General features: G+C 36.5%; 4 protein-coding genes across 4 annotated transcripts; 3 read left to right on the forward strand and 1 right to left on the reverse strand.

The window, feature by feature from the left end:
- The first annotated feature begins 1,362 nt into the window (after positions 1–1,362).
- Positions 1,363–5,890, forward strand: LOC103964995 (pentatricopeptide repeat-containing protein At5g15280, mitochondrial). Its single transcript, XM_009378010.3, has 2 exons — positions 1,363–5,256; positions 5,532–5,890. The coding sequence occupies exon 1, from the start codon at positions 1,438–1,440 to the stop codon at positions 5,236–5,238; it is 3,801 nt and encodes a 1,266-aa protein (XP_009376285.2). The 5' UTR covers positions 1,363–1,437; the 3' UTR covers positions 5,239–5,256; positions 5,532–5,890.
- Positions 5,891–7,266: 1,376 nt separating this feature from the next.
- Positions 7,267–8,268, forward strand: LOC103964996 (casparian strip membrane protein 1). The gene is made up of 3 exons (XM_009378012.2): positions 7,267–7,566; positions 7,663–7,786; positions 7,881–8,268. Exons 1-3 carry the CDS (start codon positions 7,325–7,327, stop codon positions 8,094–8,096), a joined length of 582 nt encoding a protein of 193 aa, XP_009376287.2. The 5' UTR covers positions 7,267–7,324; the 3' UTR covers positions 8,097–8,268.
- A 708-nt stretch (positions 8,269–8,976) lies between these two features.
- LOC103964997 (pentatricopeptide repeat-containing protein At5g15300) lies at positions 8,977–10,760 on the reverse strand. Its single transcript, XM_009378013.3, has one exon. It carries the CDS (start codon positions 10,711–10,713, stop codon positions 9,094–9,096), a length of 1,620 nt encoding a protein of 539 aa, XP_009376288.1. The 5' UTR covers positions 10,714–10,760; the 3' UTR covers positions 8,977–9,093.
- Positions 10,761–19,016: 8,256 nt separating this feature from the next.
- Positions 19,017–20,276, forward strand: LOC103964998 (NAC domain-containing protein 100-like). The gene is given in 3 exon segments (NM_001302287.1): positions 19,017–19,203; positions 19,315–19,592; positions 19,689–20,276. Coding segments are annotated over 3 exon segments (1,053 nt in total).
- The last annotated feature ends 6,422 nt before the right edge of the window (positions 20,277–26,698 follow it).

A 26,698-nucleotide genomic window follows, 5' to 3' on the forward strand; every position in this document is an offset into this window, starting at 1 on the left:
TGATGGAGTGAGCTAGAGAGATACGAGGCCTTCCCTGACCAGCAACCCGAACATGAGAACAAAGAGGCCGACTCCGATGCACTGAGTTGGATAGACGAGAGTTTGAGAATAAGCAGACAAAGTCGCTGCAGCACCAACTATTCCAATCACAAAAGCACTCGACTTCGGATCCATTTTCCTTTTTTTGTCAAGAACTTATGAGGAATGAGAGAATTCGTACACTTTTTGATGAACTTTAACGCTGATATAACTGAAAATTTTGATGGGATGATTAGAGTTCAACAGCAACTGAGGTCAACTACTCTTATGGTTGCCTCTTGCATCCCAATTCTCAAGGGCAATGCTTGCCCCTTGATTTTCTCTAAAAGTGCCACAAGTCAACCCTTTAGGTGGATAATCGATAATTTGATGATTAAATTTTGTTTGCCTCATTTGTCAATATTTTGAGAATTGAGTCCAATTTTTAAATGTTACGTTTGGTTTGGACGGTAATGTCACACTTATCTCTGTAAAAAATCATTAATACTACGTAACTTATAATGCTACGAAAAATGTAGGATGAGGATTGAAGGAATTCAATCAAACGGTTGTGAAAAACATTATTCATCACAGATACAAATTACTGATTAGAATACGGTATCAGGAATTAAGTCGAATTAATCATAATTAATTTAGTAATTATGCTTAAGCCGATGTGAGTTGCGAAATATTTATCGTTTTTTCTTCTATTAATTTCAGGCTCATCCATATGGCTACCAGAATTTGAGTGGGGAGAGGTCTGCAGAATTTTAAACTGCCAGCTGCTTATGCGTTTAGTTTTATTTTTGCAAGATTGCTAAAAGTTTACTCCATCTTTTTCTCTTGTGTATATGATATCGGGGAAAAGGAGTTACGCTCAAGCACGATCTACGTGCAAATGTTGTCTTTTGCGTGAGAAAAGTCGCATACAATACTAGTTTATAAAATGAAAATTTGTCCTTTACAAGACAATCACAAATCCATTTTACTAAAATAGGAAAATCAACATCATTGATACAATCAACACAAAACACAAATGTCTCATATGCCATAATATATAATTCACGTAAAACAACATGATCAACAATTAGAATTTTTTGACAAAAAAAAAAAAGATCAACAATTAGAATTTTGCATTTAGAGGATGAAATTGAATCGAAAGTTGTCCATTTGTGAAGTTTTAAATTGTATAAATATATTGTAAATATTTTTTGTATCAAAATTTGTCTCGGCCGTGTTGATTTCCCTATTTTGAGAAAAGGTTTGTCCTATAACAACTAATTTCCCTAATATAATGGCTTAGAAAACAAAACGACGGACCCTCTTGTCGTTCCGACTTCCACACAAACGCTAACCTCCTCTCATAAACTGCTCACGAGGACCGAGAATTCCCACACTATGGGCCAATGCTATGCATAGATGAGACGAAGAACCACCACCGCCACCGCCGCCACCGCCGCTCTCTGCGATGGGATACTCCAACATTTATATTCTCACTCGCCTTACAGGCCCTATATCAAACAGGTTCCATCTCTTCACACTTTCTTCTCACTCCTCACTACTCACCGCCAATTCTCATGTCTCACGGACCCTTCACCGCCGCCATCTCCGCCGACCCCAGATAACAAAACCCACATAGATTTATCTTCCGTTTGTTGCTCTGGAATTGCCCAGTCTGTGTTTTCGAGAAGTTCCCAATTTTTTGACAAGAACAAAAGCAGAGACTTTGCCAATGCTTCTCTGAAAGACCTTCTTTTGGAGATTTATGATGTGGTGCCCGAATACACTCGTAGAATTAGGCGGGTTTCGGAGCTAAAACCTGAAGATGTGCTCGGATTATTACTGGGTTTTCGATTTCAGTGTGGGAGAGTTGGGTTTGAAGTTAGAAAGGTTGAGTCTTTGTGGGAGATTTTCAAATGGGTTAGTGGACAGAGTAAGGGTTTTAAGCATTTTTCGGAGTCGTATGTGATCATGGCCTCGATGCTTATACGAGTGGGGTTGCTTAGAGAAGTTGAATTCTTGCTTTCCACAATGGAAAACCAAGAAATTGTATTGAGTAGTAATGAAGTTTTCAGTGATTTGATTGAAAGGTATGTTAATGCTGGTGAATCAGAAAGGGCCATTTCGATGTACGACCGAATGAGGCGGCATTTAGTCCCTTCGTTATCGTGTTATGATGCTTTTCTTGATCATTTAGTTAAAATGAAGAAAACTGAATTGGCTGTTCGAGTTTGTTGGGATATGGTGGAATTGGGTGCGGATTTGAGAGGTTTGAAGGAGGGTACGGTTGAGAAGATCATTGGATTGCTTTGCAGGGATGGAAAGATACAGGAAGCAAGAAATCTTGTGAAGAAGGCTATGGCTTTTGAGCTCAGGCCTAGCAACTCAGTTCTGTATGAAATTACTTGTGGTTATTGTGAGAAGAAGGACTTTGATGATCTGTTGAGTTTCTATGCCGAAATCAAGTGTGCACCTGATGTTCTGGCTGGGAATAGGATTATGCATTCTCTATGTAGCAGTTTCGGGACAGGAAGGTCAGAACTATATATGCGAGAATTAGAACATTTAGGCTTCAGTCCTGATGAGTTAACCTTTGGGATCATGATTGGCTGGAGTTGTCGTGAACGAAAACTCAAAAATGCCTTCATTTACTTGTCAAATATGTTGGCAAGACAACTAAAGCCCCATAAGTATACCTATAATACTCTTATCAGTGGGGTCTTTATGGGGGATATGTGGAAGCATGCTGGGGAAATTTTTGACGAGATGGTGGATAGAGGGACAAAACCTAATCTATCGACTTTCAGAATTCTCTTAGCAGGCTATTGTAAAGCTAGACAATTTGATGAAGCGAAAAGGATAGTTTTTGATATGGCAGGCCACGGATTGGTTCAAAACTCTTCAGTAGAGGATCCACTATCGAAGGCATTTACAATTTTAGGATTCGACCCATTAGCTGTGAGATTGAAGAGAGATAATGATGTGGGGTTTTCTACAACGGAGTTTTATGATAGTCTTGGAAATGGACTTTATTTGGATACAGACTTGGGTGAGTATGAGAAGAGAGTCACTGAGATCCTAGAAGATTGCTTGGTTCCCGACTATAATTCACTTATGATGAAAGAATGTGCTCTTGGAAATTTTAAGAGTGCGTTGATGTTGGTTCATGAAATGGTTCAATGGGGGCAAGAATTGTCTTTTTCTGCCTTCTCTGCCTTGCTGAAAGGGCTCTCTGCTTCCCCTTCGCATATCAAGGAAATTGCCAATATTGTGGATAAAAAGCGTCACTTGGTAAATCAGCTAGACGAAGAAATTCTAAATTTTATTGTCCAAGCATACATCAAGAAAGGATTGACATCTGATGGGTGGAGAATGTTGAATGAAATGTTCCAAAGGCATCTGAAAATCAATAACGAGACTTATACTGCTGTAATTAAAGGTCTATGCAAGAGAGGAAACTTGATGGAGCTGCATCTTTGTTGGGATTTTGCTCAACACGACAGATGGTTGCCAGGGTTTGAAGATTGTAAAGCTTTAATAGAATGCCTTTGCAAGAAAGAAATGATAACAAAAATGGTGCAGCTTCTTGAAAGTATGCTTGTATCCTTCCCTCACTCAAGGTTAGATGTATGTCATATGTTCATAGAAATTCTTTCCATTCAAGGTTTTACAAGAACTGCGCATGTATTGTTGGAAGAACTTGAACAGCGTGGTGGCATCCTCGATCATATGGCTTATAGGTATCTTATAATGGGATTGTGTAAGGAGAGAAAGTTTCATGTAGCTTTTACGATATTGGACAATATGCTGGCTAGAAATTTGGTGCCATGTTCGGATGTTTTAGTCCTATTAATTCCTCAGTTGTGTAGGGCTGGTAGGTATGAAAAAGCCATTTATTTGAAAGAGATTGGTCTAAAAGAGAAATCTTATTCTCCGCTTACCATTGATCGTGCATTATTCGAAGGCTGTTGTATTACAGGGAAAGTTGGCGAAGCAACCACTCTAATACAGAGTATGGTAATGAAGGGGCTACATCCGGATGCTGAAGTTTACAATATTCTGGTTCAGGGTCATTGTAAGATTAACAACTTAAAGAAAGTGAGGGAGCTACTTGGTATCATGATAAGGAAAAGTTTCAGCATTTCATTCTCAACTTTCCGCAATTTGGTGCGGTTAATGCGTGTGGAAGGTAGGGTTCTTCATTTGTTGAGTCTGAAGGAGCTCATGCTTGGACAAAGTGAGCGTCATGGTCTCACCATTCACAATATTACGATTTTCTATCTTTTCCAAACTGGGAATGCTTTGCTTGTCAATAAAGTGGTAGATCATTTGCAAGAGGAAGAATTGCCGCTCGATGAAGTAACTTACAATTTTCTTGTTTATGGGTTTTCTCGGTGTAAAGATGTGTCAAGTGCTGTGGACCATTTGTGTACTATGATCTCCAAGGATTTCAGGCCAAGCAACCGCAACTTGAGAATAGTTATAACCAGCTTGTGTGGTATTGGCGAGCTTGAGAAAGCCGTGGATTTGTGTCGAGAAATGGAATTGAGAGGCTGGGTTCATGATTCAATCATTCAAAATGCGATTGTTGAGGGCCTTCTTTCTCAGGGTAAGCTTAAAGAAGCAGAAGGTTTTCTTGACAGGATGGTAGAGAAATGTCTAGTTCCTGAAAATATCAACTATGATAATCTAATTAAACGATTTTGTTCGTATGGAAGACTGAGCAAGGCAGTTGACCTGCTAAACATAGTGTTGAAGAAAGGAAATCTTCCGGCCTCTACCAGTTATGATTCTGTCATCAGCTTTTGCTGCGTGGTTAATAAACTGGACCAAGCTATGGATTTTCTTACTGAGATTTTGGACAGAAATCTCAAGCCAAGCATCAACAGTTGGGACATTCTTGTTCACAGTTTATGTCGGGATGGACAAACTGCAGAAGCAGAACGGCTTTTGAATTCTATGGTTTGTGTGGGCGAACCAGTGACGAGGCAGATATATTTGTCTGTAATTAATAGGTATCGTTCAGAAAACAATCTCAGGAAGGCATCAGAGCTCATGCAAAAAATGCAAGAGAGTGGTTTTGAGCCAGACTTTGAGACACACTGGTCTCTCATAAGCAATCTAAGCAATTCTCGTGACAAGGACAACACAAACAGCGGAGGGGGTTTCCTGTCAAGGCTTCTCTCTGCAAGTGGATTTTCCTGGAAAAAGAATTCATAACAAAACTTTGATAACACAGTAAGTAATCATTCATTCATTCTTTTCCCAACACCACATTTGTAATTCCCGTTTAAGTCGCGTATGACCTTAACTAGTTTCCATCTTTAGATGCTTTGGTGGTTGATAGAACTATAGACTATAATGTAAAATTAGGTCTCTTATACCGTGAAATGTATATGACTGAGTTTGTCGAACCTGAAAGGAGTTGTACAATACGTGTGCAAGCATACCGTGCTGTAAATGTAACACCCGTTTCTACTAAAACCGCGTTTTGAATTTCCCTTCTTGAATAGGGTGCTTCTCATGGTTATGAACGGAAAACCGCAGGCATACAGCAAGCGATTTAGCCGGAATTCTTAACAGAACTCAAAAGCTGTTGATTGTGCTTATACAGTAGGGCAAGACGCAGTTGTACGTACAACATTGTAAGCTGTATTGTGTGAGTGGAGTAGAAAGATAAGCGAGAGGTGGCTTATTTTTCCAGCATGCAGGCGCAGGTTTTGGTGTTGAAGGATAATATAAAGTAGGAAAGCTTACCAACTCTTCAGTAACAAAACCGACCGTTGATATATACCATTGTTGTGGAACATGGTGGGGAATTTGGAAAATTGTAAATGGAATTAAAAAAAAAAAAACCAAAAGGTTCTAGATCCAACATCTAAGATTTGCATAATTTGGTTCAATGGAGTAGAGAAACTCTGGTGATAAATCTTATGTCATGGCTGTAAAACCGAGGAAGTTTTTGGTGTGACGATAACACGTTCTGGTACATCAAATGTCATAAGACAAGTAGTTGAATTTTTTTTTTCTATGTATCCAACCACTTGTACCATAACACTTAGTGTACATGGCCGTGTTCTCGGCATACAGAAAAATCTCTCGTAAAAATAGAGTAAAGTTATTTTTATTATTATTAATTTTTATTATAAGTGATAAATACCTTTAACTACTTAAATTACAAATTTTTTGCAAGATTAAGTAGAGTTAACTACTCATTTTTGGGTTAATAATTTCTTTTTATATTTATGCGATAGTCTACACTAATTAATTTAAATTACGAGGCAAACTTAAGTGGCGAAGGGAAGAGCACACAACCATGGCAACATGGTTAAACGGCCTAGTTATGTCAATATTACAGTTGCTACTATGACCTTTCAGCTATATTTGAGGAAATCCACTGCGGTTTACGGTGCCTTCTTTTTCATATATACAAAGATAATTCATGCTTAGAAATGAGAAATTTAGGTTAAGCTACACAATAACACAACATAATCAATTGATATCAAACTTACTATTTAAAAGAATCAAACATAAAACCTCCTACTTACAAGTAAAAAAAAATCACTATACCAATTAAAATGCACATATATCGTGTGTATCTATATTACTAAATAGTTTAATATGCTTCAAGAATGGATATAATTGTTGATGAGACGTGCGCACCTTTACGATAAGGGCAATCATTGACCAACTCAGTTTTCATGGAAAGGGATTATCTCCGATCCCTTTTCCTTAATCCACCAAATCAAAGGATCTGTGTCATTGAAATTTGATTCAACGGTTGAAGTTATTATAACTTTTCTAGCGGACTCTTGTTTGTAGTCATTGGATCAAATTTCAATGACACGGACCTACGAAAAAAGGATCCGGAAAATATCTCTTCCCAGTTTTCATGCCCTTTGTAGTCTGCAGGTGTCTAACTGCCCCCAAAAGTCTCAAATTTTCATATCCCATGCATGTTACCAATTTTGTCGTTGATTCACTTTACCAAATTGGGGTCAAATTTGGTGCAGTTGGAGTTGTGTGGTGACCTCGTAATCGCTCTAAAATATTTGTATAACAGAGCAAGTACGAGTAGGTTATCTTTACACTGCATAATTCATGTGTTCCGTCCGCCCAAAACCTTTTTCATTTTTTATGAATTTTTTCAGGCCCTGATGCCAACGTAGAGAGACTTTATGAGTTTTTTGCATGCATATATACACCCCTTCAACTCCTCTCCCATGCATACCAATCAGCTTCCACAACTCGAGTTTGTAAAATCGATTAAAAACCGTGTGTCCAATCCAGCACAAAAAACATTAACATGAAGGCAGGAGCAGCTATTGAGCTTGGTCGTGGTGAGTCCAACTCCAAAGGGATGACTTCGACCGCTGCAAGGGCAGGGGTGAACCGAGGAGCGTCTATCCTCGACTTCATTCTACGTATAGTTGCGTTTCTTGGGACGTTGGTGAGCGCAATCGCCATGGGAACCACCCGGGAGAGGCTTCCTTTCTTCACTCAGTTCCTTCAGTTTCGGGCTGAGTACGATGATCTTCCCACATTCACGTATGCGTTCCTCACCATCAACTTTTCTGTGTTCATTAAATAATACCCTTATGGCACATAAACTATAGTGAAGTTCTTTGCTTCTTATAAGAACAGGTTTTTTGTGGTTGCGAATTCCATCGTGTGCGCATATCTGGTGTTTTCTCTAGCCCTTTCCGTCTTCCACATCATAAGAAGCAATGCTAAGAAGAGCAGGATTATCTTGATCTTCTTCGACACGGTAATAGCTCATTACGATTTTGCAAGTTTACATCAAACCATCCATTACGCTTAAAGTTCGCTTAACGGAAGTGAGTTTTTATACCGTTGTGCAGGCAATGCTTGCTCTTCTGACGGCAGGTGCCTCTGCAGTAGCAGCTATTGTTTACTTAGCACACAAGGGAAAGGCCAAGGCGAATTGGTTCGCCATCTGCCAACAATTCAACTCCTTCTGCGAGCGCATCTCTGGATCTTTAATCGGATCCTTTGTTGGAGTTGTTGTCTTCATCCTCTTAATCTTGCTGTCAGCTGCGGCCCTTTCCAGGCGCTGAGAGTTTCACACATAAGTACGCTTCGTGCATCAGTTCGTTGTTTGAATTTGCTCGACTCACGTGTCATCTACGATGTTTGTTCTTCGATTTGATATGAAATTTATATTGTGTTAATGTATTCCGTTTCCTTTTCCTTGCCAAATTATTGTATCTCAATTCGACTGCAAATTTGAGTTTGTATAACAAGTGTGACCTAATGTTTCTCTTAAATTTTTCATGCATCTCTAGTTACTACAGTACGCATCATTCGAAAATAAAGAACGCACTAAATTGGAGGCAAACGAAAATGGGTATCCACAAAAGGGTTCGAACTCATTCCCAAACCAGATAAGAACTTCTGAGAAGAAGCAAAACTTGGTTAGCGCATATCGATTGTAATTGCCATTTTCGCAGTCTAAAACTTTGTGTGTAAGTTGAGTTTTAGATGTTAGGATCGGTTCTAACTTCTACGTACTCAAGTTATTGAAGATCAAGCTGGCCCAACTTATGATCGTTGTTCTAGGGTAACTGAGTCACAATCTTAAGTTTAGAACGGTAAGTGAGACTTAGGGACCTACATGCATTCTTAGGTGGTTTAGTGGCATTAAAATGGTTTTATATGCTTGTGCAAGATTGAATTTTTGAACAAACGATTAAGGGGAGGGGGTGGGCGAGCAATAATGTGGTTCAAATTCGTGTTTGGCGAGAATCAAACCGAAAACCCTACTTACAAGTGAAAATGGATACCACTAGACCGTAATACTAAGTGCCAGGTTAATTTATATAATTATATCAGCTTTTCTTTTATGACTGCAATAATGCAGTACTGCTGACTGAATGTTATTTGCATTCCGCTCAATGCACTTGTTGATCACAACTTGTTTTTTCTAATTTCGCTGCATGCTTGATCAACGTGACTAATAATTAAATTTTGCAAAAATTGAATTAAGCCTAATCAAAACAACCCCCTAGGGTTTGTGTTAAAACCTATTGCATTAACATTGAATCCCCGGTGTTTCTAACGGGACTTAGGTTTGGAGTCGAACAAAAAATGCATGAGAGAGCTGTTATCTGCTTCAACTAAGCTACAGCCAGCCTCCTTCTTCACCCCACTGTCATCCATGAGCTTTCTCACCTCTTCAACCCCTTGCCACTCACCTCGTGAAGCATATATGTTCGACAGTAGCACGAAATCCCCACTCTCGTCCCTTCTCATTTCAAGAAGCCGCTCATTTGCACGCCTTCCCAGCTCAACATTTCCATGAACTCTGCAAGCCCCAAGCAAAGTCCTCCAAACAATGGCATTGGGAGCAATCTCCATTTTCTCTATGAACTCAAAGGCTTCGTTTAATATCCCGGCACGCCCTAACAAATCCACCATACACCCGTAATGCTTTATGTTTGGCTCGATTCTGTAAACAATCCTCATGAGATTGAAATATCCGCGCCCCTCTTCTACTTTCCCGGCATGACTGCAAGCAACCAAGACTCCAACAAACGTGATCTCGTTAGGCCTGACTTTCAGCCTTCGCATCTCTTTGAACAGATTAACCGATTCCTCAGAGTGGCCGTGGAATGCCAACCCTCCTATCACCGAATTCCACGACGACACATCCTTGTCCCTCATCCTCCGGAACACCTCAAGTGCCCTTTCGATACTCCCACACTTAGAATACATATCTATAACCGCATTTCCAAGTATGATGCTCATATCTCCCGAACCCATCTCCAAAAGAGCGGAATGTATCTTTTGCCCTACGTCCAAATCTCCAATATCCGCGCATGCAGACAAAAGACTCAACATTGTCACTTCATCAGGCTTTTCTCCCAGACTTCTCATCTCCTCAAACATCTGCAATGCCTGCTCATTCGATCCACAAAGTACATAACCCGCAATCATTGCATTCCAAGTCACCACATCTCTTTTCGGAACCTCATCAAAGAGCTTCCTTGCACTCTCCATCTCCCCTTGCTTTGCATACCCCGTAATCATAACATTCCAAGAAACCAAATCCTTAAAAGGCATTTCATCGAAAAGCCGCCTAGCCACATCCAGCTTCCCTCTTCTTGCATATCCTGCTGTCAAAGCTGACCACGGCACAACATCCCTTTTCGCCGAGTCATCAAAAAGCGCGCTCGCAATCCTCAAATCCCCACAATTAGCATGAAAATAAATAAGGGTATTCCTCACAAACGTATTTGACTCGAACCCGAACCTCACAACCTTCCCATGAATCCCCATTCCCATCTTAACCCAAGAAAGCTTAGTGCAGGCCTTGAGTACAAACGGGAAAGTGAAACCATCAGGCCTCGCGTGCCGATTTTCCATCCGGGTATACAGTAAAACCGCATTTAAAGGGCATTGGCTCTGAGCTGAGCCTCTGATCATGGTGTTCCACAAGAAGTTGTCTGGTTCTGACACATGATCGAACACCTGGTGGGCATAATCAATTGTGCCCGAAATAGCCATGGCGCCGCAGAATATGAGTTCACGTATAGCAGAATAGTTCGAATTGAAGCCGTTGACCACCATGGAAGCGTGGACTTGCTTGAGAGCTCGGAGGTTGGTGCATTTTTGCCAGAGGCTTGACCGTTGCTGGCGGTTGGTGCTCCTGTCATTTGGTCTCTTTCGGATCATTACAGACAGCTTCGCCGCTAGGACTCATTGGAGGGAGCCGAAGAAGAATGGGCTGAAGATGGACTTTAAGCTCGGATTTTTGGCCCATTTAATATTAGAATGGACCGGCAATCCAAAGTTTTAGGCTCAAATTTATTTATTTATTAATTTTTTTAGAACATCAATATTTTTTACATTAAGAGGAGGGAGAGTTGGGCTAAGCCACACAATGGGCAGCCTAATTTGGTATCGAATTCATCATCCACAAAATTTGAACCTAAGATCTCTCACTTCTAAGCAAAGAGGAATACTACCAGACCTAATAATATATATTAGGCTCAAATTTATTAAAACCGGGATATGCAATGTGGGAGAGAGTGAGAGTTTGAATAGTTGGAATAGGTGTGGCAGAAATTTTATGTGAAGAATGACTTTGTTTTGCTAAAGCACGGATTTGTATTTGATTGTGTCGATTATCAATAACTCATAGACACGCTTTAGAAACAATATGTTATTGATACTTTAGGGGCACTATATCAACCATCTGCGTATGAACTGGTTCGTGTTTATTAGCCAAATGTTTTATCATCGTAGTTGTTAGCATCACCATGCCAAGATCTAGTTTATTTGTATCATTTGTGGGTGTTGTGTTGTATAGTATAGGGTAGAAGTGGAAATGGATAGTGTTTGAGTTTACCTATTTATAATTGTATCAACCGATGAGTTGATTAACGCACAAAATGATACAAAAGTAATAATATAATAATATATACAATAATGCCTACTATTCATCGGAAATGAATTTTTTTAATGATTTTATTAATGTTATAATATTCAACAATGTTAGCTATGTCTTTAACGTGTTCACATCGTATTTTATGTTCATGTGAATTTCGAATTATGTAGCGTGTCGTGTTTAGAATTGTAATTCCTAATATAGACGGTAATGTGCACTTGTTCATAATCCTTATGTGTATCAAACAATAATTAAGTCAAGCACAAATAATTGTGAAAAAAGAAATCAAACTTAGGTGGTAACAAATCTATGAAATAATCACACTACAACTGCCTCCTACATAAGAAATTGTTTCAAATTTGTCCCCAATGGTCTAACATGACAATTTCGTCAACGGTACAGTCTTAATCATCCTGATTTCTCAACAGAAACATGTTCGTGATAATTGCTCAAACACTTTGAAAATTTTAAAGAAGAACTAATGTTGTATTTTTTAAAGAGAAAAAAAAAAAGAGAGAGAAAAAGAAGATCAGCGTTTCTCTCAGATATCATATATAATTTCGAAACAAAATTTTTAATAAGGTAGTTCTGATAGCCACATTACACCTTAAAGAATAGAGTTAATATATTTAATTAGATATGTTTTAGTCACACAAGACTAGTCACTGGGATATAGTTATAAATAATATCCTTCAACAATATTATATGATGAATATAGGTGCCACATTTCTTGGATAAGTAGTTGTTGACATCATTTTTTTTATCTTTCCTTCTGAATTAATTAGTAAGTTTTCTTCTCTTGATTCCACAATGTAGATGGCAAAATTATTGAGCATGCCCAGTTGGGATCTAATAAAAAAGTGGTGGATTTCACTATGGTATTTTGTGTCTCGTCATGTGATTATTAGTCTAATGATTACAAGGTGATCCAGTAGCTGGAGATGAATTATAAGTTCATAATTCACACGGTACGTCTTACGTTCGATTCTTGACACTGGTGAACCACCCGATGGTGGTTAGAAGACTGAAATGCTAATGTGGTCACCCCTGAAAATGAAAACTGCCGTGGCAAAGCTACTAGCTAGTCCCTTTTAAAGGAAATACTATTATTAGAGTCCGAAATAATACGTGTAGTAAAGATATTTGATAATGTTTTAACCGGTTTATTATCTGATGGTTGTTAGGTCCTAACCTTTTTTGTGTCCTTCGTTTCCAACGATCATAACTCTCTCAAAGATAAGTTTGTAGGTTCTTGATGCACCAAATGCATTCAAAGATAAGTGAGAATTAAGTGGGGACTAATTGTTCCCACTTTTGATTAAGTGGGACAAGTTCAAAAGCATCCGATGAACCTGTCCCGATTTGTTTGTGAATTGCTTGTATTTGGTCTGATTAATGAGATACTTTGAATCATGTTCCCAAAAGTTCTAATTAGTCCATATAAATATCCCAAATCGTTTGATTTAGGTGCACTAATTCCATCATTAGCCCAAGTTTGAGCACCACTGTAGCCTATAGCTAGATACCTAAATTAATTAGAGTGCCCTTAATCTATACAAGATCAATTATCAACAACTAATTAAATCTGATATTTTGGGTGTAGCTAGATGCCATGGCAATTATTCCACCTTGAAAAGAAAAAAGAAGCAAATGTATATGGTAACTAGAAGTACGTGATGAAAAGAAGCCATTAGTCATATAGTAGAGAAGTTTTTGGCATGATTATCAATACATACGTCTTATAACATGCGAATTTATTTATGAATATTATAGAAAGGTCCATAACATATCAATTATATTGCTCATTCATATTTTAACACGTAAATTAAGATTAGGCATCGGGTTAAACTTCAACCCATTGGTCAACCAATAGCTTGAATTAGAATTGTTCACACCCATTGTCACTCAAGAAAAGTGGCAACCCAACCCACCAAACCATTCTTAAGTAGGTTGGGTTGGGCGGGTTCCACGGTTGGATTTGATTGGTTTTTTTCTTGTTTCTAGAGTGAGCATCAGAGACAAATAATCAATAGTTACATTAAACTAGGTCAAAATCACGTGAATTTGATGTTATACCACTACTATTCAAATCAACCAGTAATAAACATGTGTATTTAAAAGATTAAATTTCATCTATAAATCTATTTAATATACATGTATGTTTAAGAATTACTCTCTTAGTTTCAATCAGGATAATAATACTTTAATCCAACTCAGCCCACCTAAACAGATAATCTGATTTTTATCCAAAAAAAAAAAGAAAGAATTTTAATGTTTAGAAACCAACCCAGCCATATTCAGTGAATTGATCGAGTTATTGAGCAGACCCACTAAAATAGCATGCCACCCCTAACGTAAATTAGTAATGTCACGTGACAGTATGATTATCCTACTAAAAACATTTATGATAAAAATACATCGGATCTAGGCTATCCAGCATATACTCGTTAATATGAATATGTGGATGGTGGCCCATACAAATGATTTCTATTTATTTCATTTTAGTCATTGTAGAAAGTTGAATCATTTCATTAAGATATCATTAACATTTCATCCTACCTTTAGGAGACTAATCTTATTGGTGGTGAGGACTACTTAGAATAGATTGAACTGTGCTTTACATTTTTTTAATGAAATAAGGATACGATTAACACCAAAAGTAAAACCATTTTAAGGTAATGGTTTGCACGTAGACGCAAAGTATAAGGGTAAAGGAAGACTTAGAAAGATTTAAAAATAGACTCTAAAAAAATATATGGATTACTTAAAGTTAAGATAAGACTTGACACAAAAATAAAAGTAGTAACGTTCTCGAATTCATACAGCTAACTTCTCTTAATGAGATAAGATTTTGTTGTTACTGTTGATTTGACATTCAAATTTTAGCGCAATGATTGAAATACTAATCTCTGTGCCTCCATCCAATGTATTGGTCGATTAGAAGAATAAAAAGAATAGTAAACAATAAGAGAGCAGCTAGGCAGCTGTGGCCTACTCTTATTTTTTTAAGTTTTTGCCTAACCTACTCATTTAATATAAAAATAATAATATTATCTAATGACATTATCAAAACCCATATCTTTACTGAGTCAACATTTCTGCGAAACCCACTTACCCACGTGTCAATCCCATGGGTGGCCTCTTGTCGGAATGGAGGTAGCAGGACCCACAAATGCCAACACAGCACTTATTGTCAGTGTAGCTTCATTTGGGTTTGGCACGAATTTTCCACTCAGCCAATCAGCACTCGCCAAGTTGACGAGTTTGGTTGCTTTTCCGTCGGCAACGGCGGCACGGTCAACTGTTTTCTCGGACGGCGAATGATAGATATTTAGATTGACATGATGATCAAATATAAGTCGTCCGATATGAAGGTTGCTGAGATGATAGGAAACTCTAATATTAGATGAGAGTCCCTACCCCTACGCTTTCAACTGCATTTTAAAAACATTTCCTGAAAAGGAAAGGGGTTAATTTGGAGTATTCAGATTAATTAAGAAAGTAAAAGGTTAATTATATAATTATTGAAAACCAATCACCGGATGGAAATTAATCAACACAGCTGCTAATGAAGCCAAATTTTGCTGGTTTGTTTGTTGGCAGTGAGGATGTAGACAAAATGCACATGCATGTTTAATTTTCATATAATAATGTTTATTTTAGGGAATTGTTATTAGCACTTCAAAAATCTCATCCTACATTTCTTACAAGTGTATTTTTCTTTCTAATTATAGTAAGTTTGGAGTGCAAAATGAGATTTTTGGAATGCCAATAACAATTCCTTTATTTTAATGCATTTTAACCTGACTAAATCAACACATCCTCCTATAAATCAACACATCCTCCTTCTTGTCGTCGGTTGTTATTGTAGATATAGTTAAGTTCTTGTGGTTTCGTGATATTCTTACATAATTTTTTCTTTTTCCTTCGGCTTATGTCCCATTGTCAACTAAAAAAATTGCATTATTACTTGTAAACGCGGGTTTTTAATAAGCTTTTGCGAGTTATTTTATTGAAGTCATAGTGAGATTAAAAAATGATGCTTCCTTGGCCGTGTGGAACATAGATTAGCATTATATCAATTCCTACAAGTGATCACGTAGAATAAGTAATTACGACTTATGTGTTTTCAACATTAAATTAATTGCATGACCTTGGTGTTTATACCTTTACCACATAAAGCATGATTTTAAGATGGAGAAATTAGGTTCTCATCCCTTTTTTTTCAACTCCGTTAATTAAAACCTTATTCATTTTCAATTTTTCATTAAGGTCCGTTGGTTTTAATAAACTTCATTAATTATTTCAATAATAAATTATTCTACATGTCAAGATAATTAAATTTTATTTCTAAATATATTAATTTAGTGTTAGAAACGTTACATTTAATATATATATATATATATATATATATATATAATTTGTTTAATTTGTACCCATTTTAATTTGAAATCTTTTTTTTTTTTTAAATTATACCAATTTTCTGTTCAGTTTTAGTTTGTATACAAAATAATAATAATAACCATGAAAGCCACACTTAAATTTCTGTGAAACCAGCTAGCTAGTCGGGACCAATACGTCATATGGGCAGAGCCATAGGTCTCTCTTTTTTTTTTTTTTTTTTTTTCCCCTCCCCCCCCTCCCCCCCTCTTAATTATTTGCTCAATGACAATCGATCTTGTTGGCAGAAGTTAATCCTTGGATGGGTGTGCATTTGAGGAAATAGAAAAATTACTAAAACTAGTTTGAAAAGTTCAGTGGAGATTTTGATGCACCACCCAATTTTTTTCTAAAATGGCAACCTTTTTTTTTTCCATGAAATTGAATGTGTGACTGGGGTTGAGTATAACTATGGATCATATTTCTTTTTGGTTGATGGGATTGGACTAAATCGCACCATTTGGTTATGGAATTGTTCATGTGTTCAATGTGAGTAATTTGGTTCTATAGATGTAGTACGCTTCAGATTAGATTGATTTCAAGTCACGTTATCATTTAATAGTTGATTAGAGAAAAAAATTGGTACAATTGTGAAAGCATATCGTATGGCGCAATATGAGAAAATTGTTTCATTGCCTAGCGATCCCAAACCCTAAGTGTAAAATGAGTTTAATTAGTCCTAATATATTTGATCATTTCATTGTTTAATGTGATTTCCTACTTACCCATTGGGGGTGATATTTGTAATATTTTTCATGTATTTTTCTATAAATATTCTTTATCAATGGAGGGATTTGAACTTGAAACATTTTTCGATGTTGAAAAAGAAAAATACTATCGGAATAAGAGCTAGTCTATTCATGTATCTAGCTTTTTTGAAGCTTTTAGTTTGGAGGCCCCAAACATAAGGCAACAAAAGTGCACGCAAGGGCTATAACTTCAAGCTGTTTGGCTAATTCAAGTTGAAGCATGCAAGTTCATGACATATATCACACAAAAAACCCAAAACGTATTCCTTGATGGATCATCGTTATATATACAACCAAACACATCACTAGAATATTCCTACCTGCAATATGCATCACCACACAGAGAGATGGTCACTGTTCACACCTAGCTCGCATATATTGGTAAAGAAGTCAGAAATATAATGTCACACGTAGCGTGGTCTCATTTTGTCTACTTGTCCAACAGACCAAGTCCCCTCCCATGATAATAAAATAGAGCTTTTTTATTGCCAAAAAGAAAAATGTTGCAAATAGAAAAGTACTTTTATTATTTTAATACTTTAAGTCTTTAACGTTGGTTTTAATAACCGTTTTGTTTTTATTTTTATTTTATCGGGCTCGTTTGGTACACATAATTGAATGAGAATCCGAAACTTTGAAATTTCATAGTTTATTGATGACAATGGACAGCTTTTTATTTGGATGGGATAAGAAGATGATTTTTTTTTTTTTTTAAGTAGGATATTTTATTCATTACACATACAGATCATGAATAACAAGGACCTAAAGGGTCCTTACAAATTAGATCTAAAAATGTTACGTTAAAGCATCATTAATTGCAAATCAATGAATATACTTCAAGCACTCGTCCGAGCTTGTTAGGAACCGTAAAGTTATACATATCAATAAAACCATTAAATCTCGTATTACGCAGAGATCATGTGAAAACAAATCTCAAATCATATATTGGAACATGGAGTACGATGCCCATGGGTTGAATGATCATCTAATCATTGCCACAATCCCAAAGCAAGTAAAGTAGATCAAGTAAATCAAACAGCTCCACCTTTCACACATAGATCCGAAAGAAGTAGCACACCGAAACGAAAAGAAAATTAATATCGAGCAACTCTCCTATAGAAGCAATCAAACTAGCAAACTCTCATAAAGAGAGAAATCAAAACTAAACTCCAATACAATTCCTAGAAGTTATTAGACAGAAACAAAATAAAAGATAAAATCATATCACCGCTCCACATCCTCCAAACATTTGAAAGCCGTGTCACCTCAATGGCTAAACCCATAATGTCGTTTTGGCTAAACTCAATCCCCATGCAATCTAACATCTTCCATTAATTTAAGCTTCAACTCTACATTATCGATGGTGATAATTAACTGGATCCAAACCTTGTATTTACCATGTGCATGGGCCAAAAAACGACGACTATCATAACAACTATAGTGTTTCATGACGACAATTATATACTAAATAAAGTAAATGAAAAGGAAGAGGGAAGATACCAAGAATGATTTTGAAGAAGGTTGTAGCCGACCTCAAAGCCAAAGCAGGGGCTAGAGCCACATAATTTTACTACGGTTTCTTTGGTTTTTGCTCTAGACAGCTGATTAGCTATATAAAAAAAAAAAAAAAAAAAAAAAAAGGTCATCCTCTCGAATCCTACCATTTTAAAGGAGATTGGAATGGATAAATGTTCCTCGTGAGCAATCCATCTTCACCTTCTCAAGTGTCTTTCTTGTGGTGCTATTTTAATGTGCCCTGTACATGCCAAAGAGAAATAAAACCATTGCAGCATTAGAGGACTTTAGTTAAACAAAAATAACTAACACGGTGACTTTGGGTCTCTGATTCTCTTCTCACCTAAAGTCAATTAAGTACTTGTTCAATAGTCAATTAATTTCGGATTACAGATTAGAGATGAAATTAAGGAAATAATTGTTAATTATATTTTTTGCATGCTTTCCATCTTCAAAGTCATGAAGCATGGAAGGACTACAGAAGAGTTAAAAAGGGAGAGCTGAAAGTTTGAAACTACCCACCAAGTTGCCTTACAACCCACGCTTCTTCTCTCTCTCTCTCTCTCTCTCTCTCAAAAACCAGTATTTAAGGAGGTTCTGAAACTTTGCACACATTTTTTTCGAACAACTCTCAATCTCTCTTAGTTAATCAGAAGCTTTTCAGTTCCATATCATTTTCCTCCCTACTTTTTATCATATAATATCTACTATTCAAGCTTTTGGTAGCCAAGAATCAGTTTGTTATTCCTAGTTCCACAGGATTTTCGTGTCGATTTCTCGAATTTAGAGCTTGTTTGTGAAAACCCAATTGAGATTCAGAAAGGAGTTTTCAGATTATTAGTTGATTCAGTGCCAAAAATAGGGTTTTAGTGGAAATTGGAGAAATGGAAAATACTTCTGGGTTTATTAACGTGGATGAGCAGATGGAACTTCCTCCGGGATTCCGATTTCATCCAACGGATGAAGAGCTCATAAGTCACTACCTCTGCCCCAAAGTTCTTGACAACTTCTTCTGTGCTAAAGCAATTGGTGAGGTGGATTTGAACAAGTGTGAGCCCTGGGATTTGCCTCGTAAGTCCTTTGATTACACCAAACCATATTGTCCTCTGTTTTTTCTCTGTTTATTTTTCAATTTTTATCTAATTTTTTTCTTAATTTGTGTTCTGTGTTTGTTCACTGAAGGGAGGGCAAAAATGGGAGAAAGAGAATGGTACTTCTTCTGTGTGAGGGACAGAAAATACCCAACTGGTCTAAGAACAAACCGGGCAACGGAGGCCGGGTACTGGAAAGCCACAGGCAAAGATAAGGAGATTTACAAGGCAAAAACCTTGGTTGGAATGAAGAAAACTCTTGTTTTCTACAAAGGAAGAGCTCCAAAAGGTGAAAAGACCAACTGGGTGATGCATGAATACAGATTGGACGGCAAAAACTCTGCCTGTAATCTCCCCCAAACAGCAAAGGTATCAATCAAAATCTTGATCTGCTTTCCTCTCTATTTTCTATCGATTTTTTCTCGGATTATTTGTTAATGATTTCTGTTTGTGTTTGTTTTTCAGAACGAGTGGGTGATTTGTAGAATTTTCCAAAAGAGTAGCGGTGGGAAGAAGATACATATTTCAGGTTTGGTGAGGCTGAGCCCCTTCGGGAACGAATTGCGCTCCTCTTTATTGCCACCATTAATGGATTCTCCACCATACAACAGCGACGCTAGAACAACCCCCACCGCCGGCGAAACCTCTTACGTGTCCTGCTTCTCCGATCCACCGGAGGATCAGAAGACTCAGGACGACATTATGGACAGCTTCAACAACGGCAACAACCACCACAACAACGACATTCCTTACGCTTGTTCATCGCCTTCGAATCCCTCATCTGATTTGAACTCCATTTACTCCAACCAAATCACACCAAACATTGGACTTTTGCAGCACCAAAACTCAGTTTTGATGCAGGACGAGTCGTTTATGAGGATGTTGACTGAAAACCAAGCACCAAACTTGAGGCGTAGTGCGAAAATAGAGTTCCCACAGGACGCTGGGCTGAGCATTGATGCTTCCTCAGTGGTTTCAAACAGAGAAATGGCGCAGGATGATCCATCGTATTCTTCCGCTCCTGTAGAATTCGATTGCCTCTGGAATTATTGATCTCGAAGATCGAATATAGTTATGAGTTAAGAGAAGGTTTTTCAGGGATGTATAATTAATATGGTGCTTAATTATTATGTACTTTGTATAGAAATTCTCCATTGAATTATAGAACCAAGGAAGTGCAGCTTGTTGTAATTTGCAGGGATTGATAAGAACATATATACAGTGATGTCTTGGAGATTATTTCCTATTGAATTGACCATGCGGGTTATTTTGCCTTGTTACTTTATCTTATTTTGAAATTTTTATAGAACATAAATGAAAAAAAAAATAAAAATGAAATGAATATGAAGGATTTTGTTACAGTGGCGATATCCTAAGTTGATCAATTATTCTTTACTGTGGCATTCTAGGTCACACATCATCGCCAAAATGTCCTAGATGTAGATAATTTTCCTTTGTGAGTATAGCCGTCCATTGTTTGTGAGAACTTCATTTGTTATTAATTCATAATTATTATGATATTTGGTAGATTAGTTATATAGGAGTAAGTTGGGGTCAAGTTCATTGGTTAGGCCACCAACCAAGAGTTCTCCATGGTGATCAAATTATCAATAACAAATGGCAAGGGTGTAGACTGTCATTGAAAGCATCAAAAGCAATAACATCTTCATGAGCTTTTCAGCGTAAGAAAATTCAGATAATGCTTGTTATCTTTTCACTCTATTTTCATCCATGGATGTATATATAGATTCATTCATTTTCAACATTTAAAAAACCATTTAATAAAAATAATTAAGGGCCTTAATGATATGGTGTCCCAATTACTTTAATCCAATTACAAAAAGCAAAAATTATATATATTCTGCAGACTAATAGTGTAATACATGCAACCCACCTTTTATTATTGTCTTTATTTATCTTTTGAATAGAGGATTTTGAATTTAGAATCCTATATGATGATTTGTAAAGATAATAAATGATTTCGATTATAATATTCGGATGGTAAAAGTTTTTTAAGTGGAGGGAATTATTGGAGGACACAAGCGTTACCTTAATAAGATGGGCCCATCCTATCCCTTGTTTGCCTTTTCACGCTGAATTCTCTTCTCGTCTCTCTTATGCCCCTGATCTCAATTTCAGTCAATCTCTCTCTCAACCTCTATATGGACAGTCGAGATCTCGATTAGATAAACACCCTAATCTGGGCAGCCAAGTGGGTGATCGATTTGTCTCACTTAACCTCAATTTCCCGCCTAGGTGGCATAGATGACGCCAAGGATGTCGCCTAACTAACATCCTGATTTTAGCTAAATTATGGTGACTCAACATCGTCTAGCATCTAGGACGTTACTTAGATGGTTGCTTAGGCCATTGTTTAGAACACTATACAACAAAACACAAAACATTTACATATTACTTTATCAAATTATATTGAAAACTAGTATATGAAACGTGAGTATTTGTTCATGCGTAGTTGCATATATACTTATAGAGAGAGCTAGCAGATTGACATCATAATCGTGTAGATTATATATTATAGTATGTACATATATTATAGTTTATAGCAGCTATTTTAAAGTCATTGAAATATGAAAAGTGCAGGCAATTATTTTGCTTGATCTCCACATCATGACGCGTATGACCTGAATATTCCCAGTTGATAAAGTTGATGAACACTTTTTTCATATTTTTAACGGTCCTTTATTTGAGGAGTGACATAAGACATAACTGTTTCTTTGTAGCATGACACCATGTTATACTGTGGCCAGTTTGTCACCCCAAAAACATCTACATACAAGGAATATATATATCATAATTTCTACCCAACATGTAACTATGTGTGTGTGTGTGTAGAAATAGGTCTCTTTCTTTATTATCATCTACTATATCTTTACAGAACGTTCATTCCTTTTTTTTTTTTACGAAAGTCAATGAAAATGACTTGAAAACTATAAATTTTAACGATAAGGACAAGATAAAGAGTAGAGTGAATAGTATCAGATTTGATTTTTTAGTGTAAAAATATGGTTTTTCGTTAAAATGAACAGTACCGTGGACTTTTCGTTAAAACCCGCTTTCTTTTTTACTTTTATTTTATTTTATTTTAGATTTCTTAGACTGCATGGCAAAAAGCATATATATGTGTTTTACCAGTTGTACAACTGCTGGGGAATATGATAGGAAAACGAGTTGGGAATATGTAACTGTGTTAAGGGTTTAAATTCCTTTTATAATAGAGAAATTCAGACCCTTAATTTCTAAAGTATGTATTCCTAACTATTAGTAATATGGTCTAGTGGTATTCATCTTTACTTGTAAGTAAGAGGTCTTAAGTTTGATTATGGCCAAAGGCGAATTTAAACCACGTTATTACTAGCCAATTGTGAGACTTAACACATTCCCCCACCCCCTTAGTGTAGATTGTTTGTTAAAAAAAAAAAATGTAGTGCTAACTAATTCATTTTACCACCATTTCATATACGCCTAAACGACGCTAACAAATCATACCCAAACCCTTAACGGGTAATTTAGCATATATATATATATATATATATATTTCTAGCTCATGCATTGCTCTAAATTCATAAAATTTGGACGACGCTAGCTAGCAAATTGGGAGAGTCGTACAAGTTTTTAAGGTCCATAAACATTGTAATTTAGTAAGCTCCCACATGATTATGGTCCTCTTGCAAGCCTTGCACGAAATGGTCCATACCATATTCAAGCATGGGAATTGATATAACTAATTAGAGGTTATCTAATCAAGTTTTTTTTTCTCATACAAGTTTCTCAGGTATTTCAAAAGAGACAAAAGTTTTGAGTATAAAAGTTTGAAAGTATATGTGTTGTGTAGAGATCTCAACCTCACATCAGCCATCACGTCTGAATTGTGTTGATAATAAACAGTGCAATTTCGTCAGTTACTGTTGATCATTAGCTGTTGAGTTACGCCAAACAGAAGGATCCAAATACTTTGCATGCTCCCCTCGGCCCTATTTAGTTTGCAACCATTGTGGTCCAAAACTTCACTTTAATTAGGATATGATTTGTAAGAAAAGGATTGGGAAACCATATATTGGAAAAACAAATCTTTTACATTTACATGTAATATTGTTGCATGATAAGTAATTTGCTTTTCTGTCGCGTTCACCTGCCGTAGAAATTCCCCGTCAATGCGAACAAACTTTATATGCTCCTAAGGTTAGTCCAAATGGTGACAGTAAGGTGTCAAAATTTCGTTAGGTTTAACGTTTGACTCCGTACATTATAACAAAAAGCAATTTAAACACTATCATGAAAATGTAAACCCATCTATTCAATAGTTACAGAAATAAATGCAGATTCAATGATATTCATACAATATAAATTTTACTTAACAAATGCGAGTTTCTGAAAGAAAGGGCAATAATATGAAATCAACATTACCCTTTTTATTTTTGAACAGAAAAAAAAAAAAAAGAATAAAAACGAGTGTGCAGATGAAGAGGGAGTTAGGCCGAAGCAGCCATGCAAAAAGGGTGTTAGGCCGAAGCCGCCATGCAAAAAGGAGCTTTGAACGCCCATCTTTATTCCCAACGGTCCAGATCACGTCACATACCACGTAGGTCCCACACACCACCGCTACTACTCGACACGTTGTTCAGTTTTGCTGAACGAGCTTACGTCATCCTTCTTTGCCCCAATTCATCCACCATTCACGTGGCACATCGTCATTCTAGCATCTTCAGTCGAAATGATCCTCACCGGATCCTTTTTATGAGCATCCAGAGATTCTCTAATCACATTCGTTCATTGTATATCGTACGGTCAGTTTTTGTCAAGTACTATTTATATTCACTTGTAAATAAAAAAAATTACAATAATTTATGACCGTACAATGTACAATGAACAAATGTGATTTGAAGATCTCTGAGATCCTCACAAAGAGGATCCGGCGAGGATCCTCATTCTCTTCATTCACCACTAGCCATCAGTTTTCCGAGGGAGGAGAATTATCTCCCCTCCTAATCTCTCTTCCCTTCCCTCTTTTTCTATTTGAACTGTTACGGCTTAGTTACGTTAACAGCTTATATTGATTTTTTTATAAAGACAATTAGACAAAAAACAATATTTGAGAAAAGAGAAAAAAAGAAGATGGGAATAGCAGGAGAGAATCCTACTCATTTTCCGAGACGTTGTTAACTATTCTTCGAGCGTGAACGTGTGCAAACGTAATTACGTAAGTCACTAAATTAATTGGTAATTACTAGGACGAACCAAGGACATTAATCATGATTACCTATGACCATATGTGGTCCTGCATGAGATCACTCACTGATGGAACGATAAATTATAAGAGTTTCGATATTGCGGTAAATTAACATTCAGTCACCAAGAGAGTGTGTTTACATAAAAGTGTCGAGCAAAAGTATCAACATCATTAGTATATAACATTTCAATAAAAAAAAACGTATTTGTGCGTTGTGACGACGATTAACATTACAGACACAAAATTCATCTTTGTATTGCACATAGATATAGAAGTGTGCGGATACTTTTCACACACTTCTTGTTAGTTTATATTCTTTGATATCCTTCAATTCATTAAATTTGACGACCAAAAATTAAAAGAGTATGTGAGAAGTAAAAAAAGGTGTGTGGACAACACACCCTTAGATATATATTATTAGATTGCAACATGTAACTAATCCAAAGAATTACAAGTTGATGATGACAATAATGAATAAGTTGGTGACTAATCAACTTACCCAAATACAAAACAAGCAATATAAGATAAGCCATTACTCAAAATGGTAAAATTTGTTAAAATTGTAGTACTGTGATAAATGATGTGAGTGGATAAAAATTGCATGGAAAATATATAATTAATTACTTTGGGATAAGGTTATAGCTAGTGGTGGTACGTACACAATTCAGGCTTATCTTTTCGTTTCTTCTTTTATGCGCCTGAAGGCAGCTACTTTGTTTTCAACAAGGACTGAAAGTTTACCAATGTGGGGAAGGCTGATATGCTCGACCATAGTCGTGTTCTCTGGATGGATACATTGTATGGAGTGCGGGACAATGTAGTGGTACCGTACGTCCTTGGTATTTTTACATGGAGAAATGCTAAGGAGGCTCCTTCAAAGTGAGACTTTTCATGAACTTTTTACCACCTCACATTTTAACGTCAATTTTCATACCACCATTATAAAACATTGTATTAAAAACATAAAGTGACATATTAATAGATGAAGAATCTCATTTTTAAGAGAGTTTCCTTACCATCATCTTTTAGATACGGCAAATGCATTGAACTCTCTCCCTATGAATTCTCCCATGCATTATTTGCGTCCAGCTAGTTAAGTTCAATTGTGATTACTACATTTAGTATATGGGGTTGCAGTCTGACACGAAGGACGATAAGGCCTTCCCCTTTTGACATGCATGGTGATGTGAAAGACAATCCACGGTTCAACTCTATCCATGCACATATAGCTAGAGATAATCATGACGTGCAGATATCAAAATGAAGTTACTAGTTTGAGAACCTACATGGTGAAGGACGCTAGGGCCGGTAATCTGATGGCAAGGGACCTTCCTGCTACAAGGATATCATTGGGGCATTATTCTAAGTTATTTATGCATTTATTGGAATGTTGAAAAAAATTAAAGTGCATAATAATTTAGTAATTAATTTGAAGTATCATCATAGTGATATCTTTAGCACAAATAATTAAAAGCCTGTTTGGAAATATTTTTATATTAATCAATTCATCAAAATGGTTTTGATAATGTATAGCAAAAGAAGCTAGCAGTATTTGTGAGTTACAAAAAACATCATTGGGAAGAAGCACATGTTGTATTTCTTTCTAAAAACACTTCAAATACTTTTGCACACTTGCATTTTTATTAGAAGTACTGATGTGTATCCAATAAAAGCGTTTTTACTAGAAGCTTTTCAAGCATAAGTCATTTTTAGACGAAACCTAAGTTTCTCTCGAGCCATTGGACAAAAATTTGGGATATAATTAAGTCAGTAATTCAATTCCGTAAGATGAGGAAAATAATGGTTAGTAAACTAATTAAGGAGTGATCAAGGGGAACACTCATGGAATATAATGATTCCTTTCTTACGATTCATATATCGTATTAGCTTTGAAAAATGGAGAGAGGTTGTGGTGAATAATGCGTATATAAATATGAACAAAGCCTACATGCATCCTGGTTTGACATCATCACTATGATCAGGGTCAAATATAGTTGTGGTTTTATTGTCTTTTCCGCCTATTGGGTAACATACTAATGGCTCCTTCCCTTCCAGATGAAGAAAAGAACATTGACAAACTACCCACAAACTTGAAGTGTCTAACTAAGACTCTATAAATTTGGTGCAAAAGATTATCAAAAAATGGACAGGTGTCAAAACCTATAACAACCTATCAATGATATTATTATTGTTATTTATTAATATTATTATTACATGTGAAAGCTCT

This window comes from the organism of the source record quoted next, unplaced genomic scaffold (assembly GCF_019419815.1).
Source record: "Pyrus x bretschneideri cultivar Hongxiangsu unplaced genomic scaffold, Pyrus_bretschneideri_v1 Contig12, whole genome shotgun sequence".
In the NCBI taxonomy this organism is placed as follows: Eukaryota; Viridiplantae; Streptophyta; class Magnoliopsida; order Rosales; family Rosaceae; genus Pyrus; species Pyrus x bretschneideri.

Coding starts and splice junctions, on each gene's coding strand:
- LOC103964995 (XM_009378010.3), top strand. CDS start 1,438: ATGAGACGAAGAACCACCACCGCCACCGCCGCCACCGCCGCTCTCTGC.
- LOC103964997 (XM_009378013.3), bottom strand. CDS start 10,713: ATGATCCGAAAGAGACCAAATGACAGGAGCACCAACCGCCAGCAACGG.
- LOC103964996 (XM_009378012.2), top strand. CDS start 7,325: ATGAAGGCAGGAGCAGCTATTGAGCTTGGTCGTGGTGAGTCCAACTCC. Junction 7,567..7,662: donor GATGATCTTCCCACATTCAC/GTATGCGTTCCT, acceptor TTATAAGAACAG/GTTTTTTGTGGTTGCGAATT. Junction 7,787..7,880: donor TCTTGATCTTCTTCGACACG/GTAATAGCTCAT, acceptor ACCGTTGTGCAG/GCAATGCTTGCTCTTCTGAC.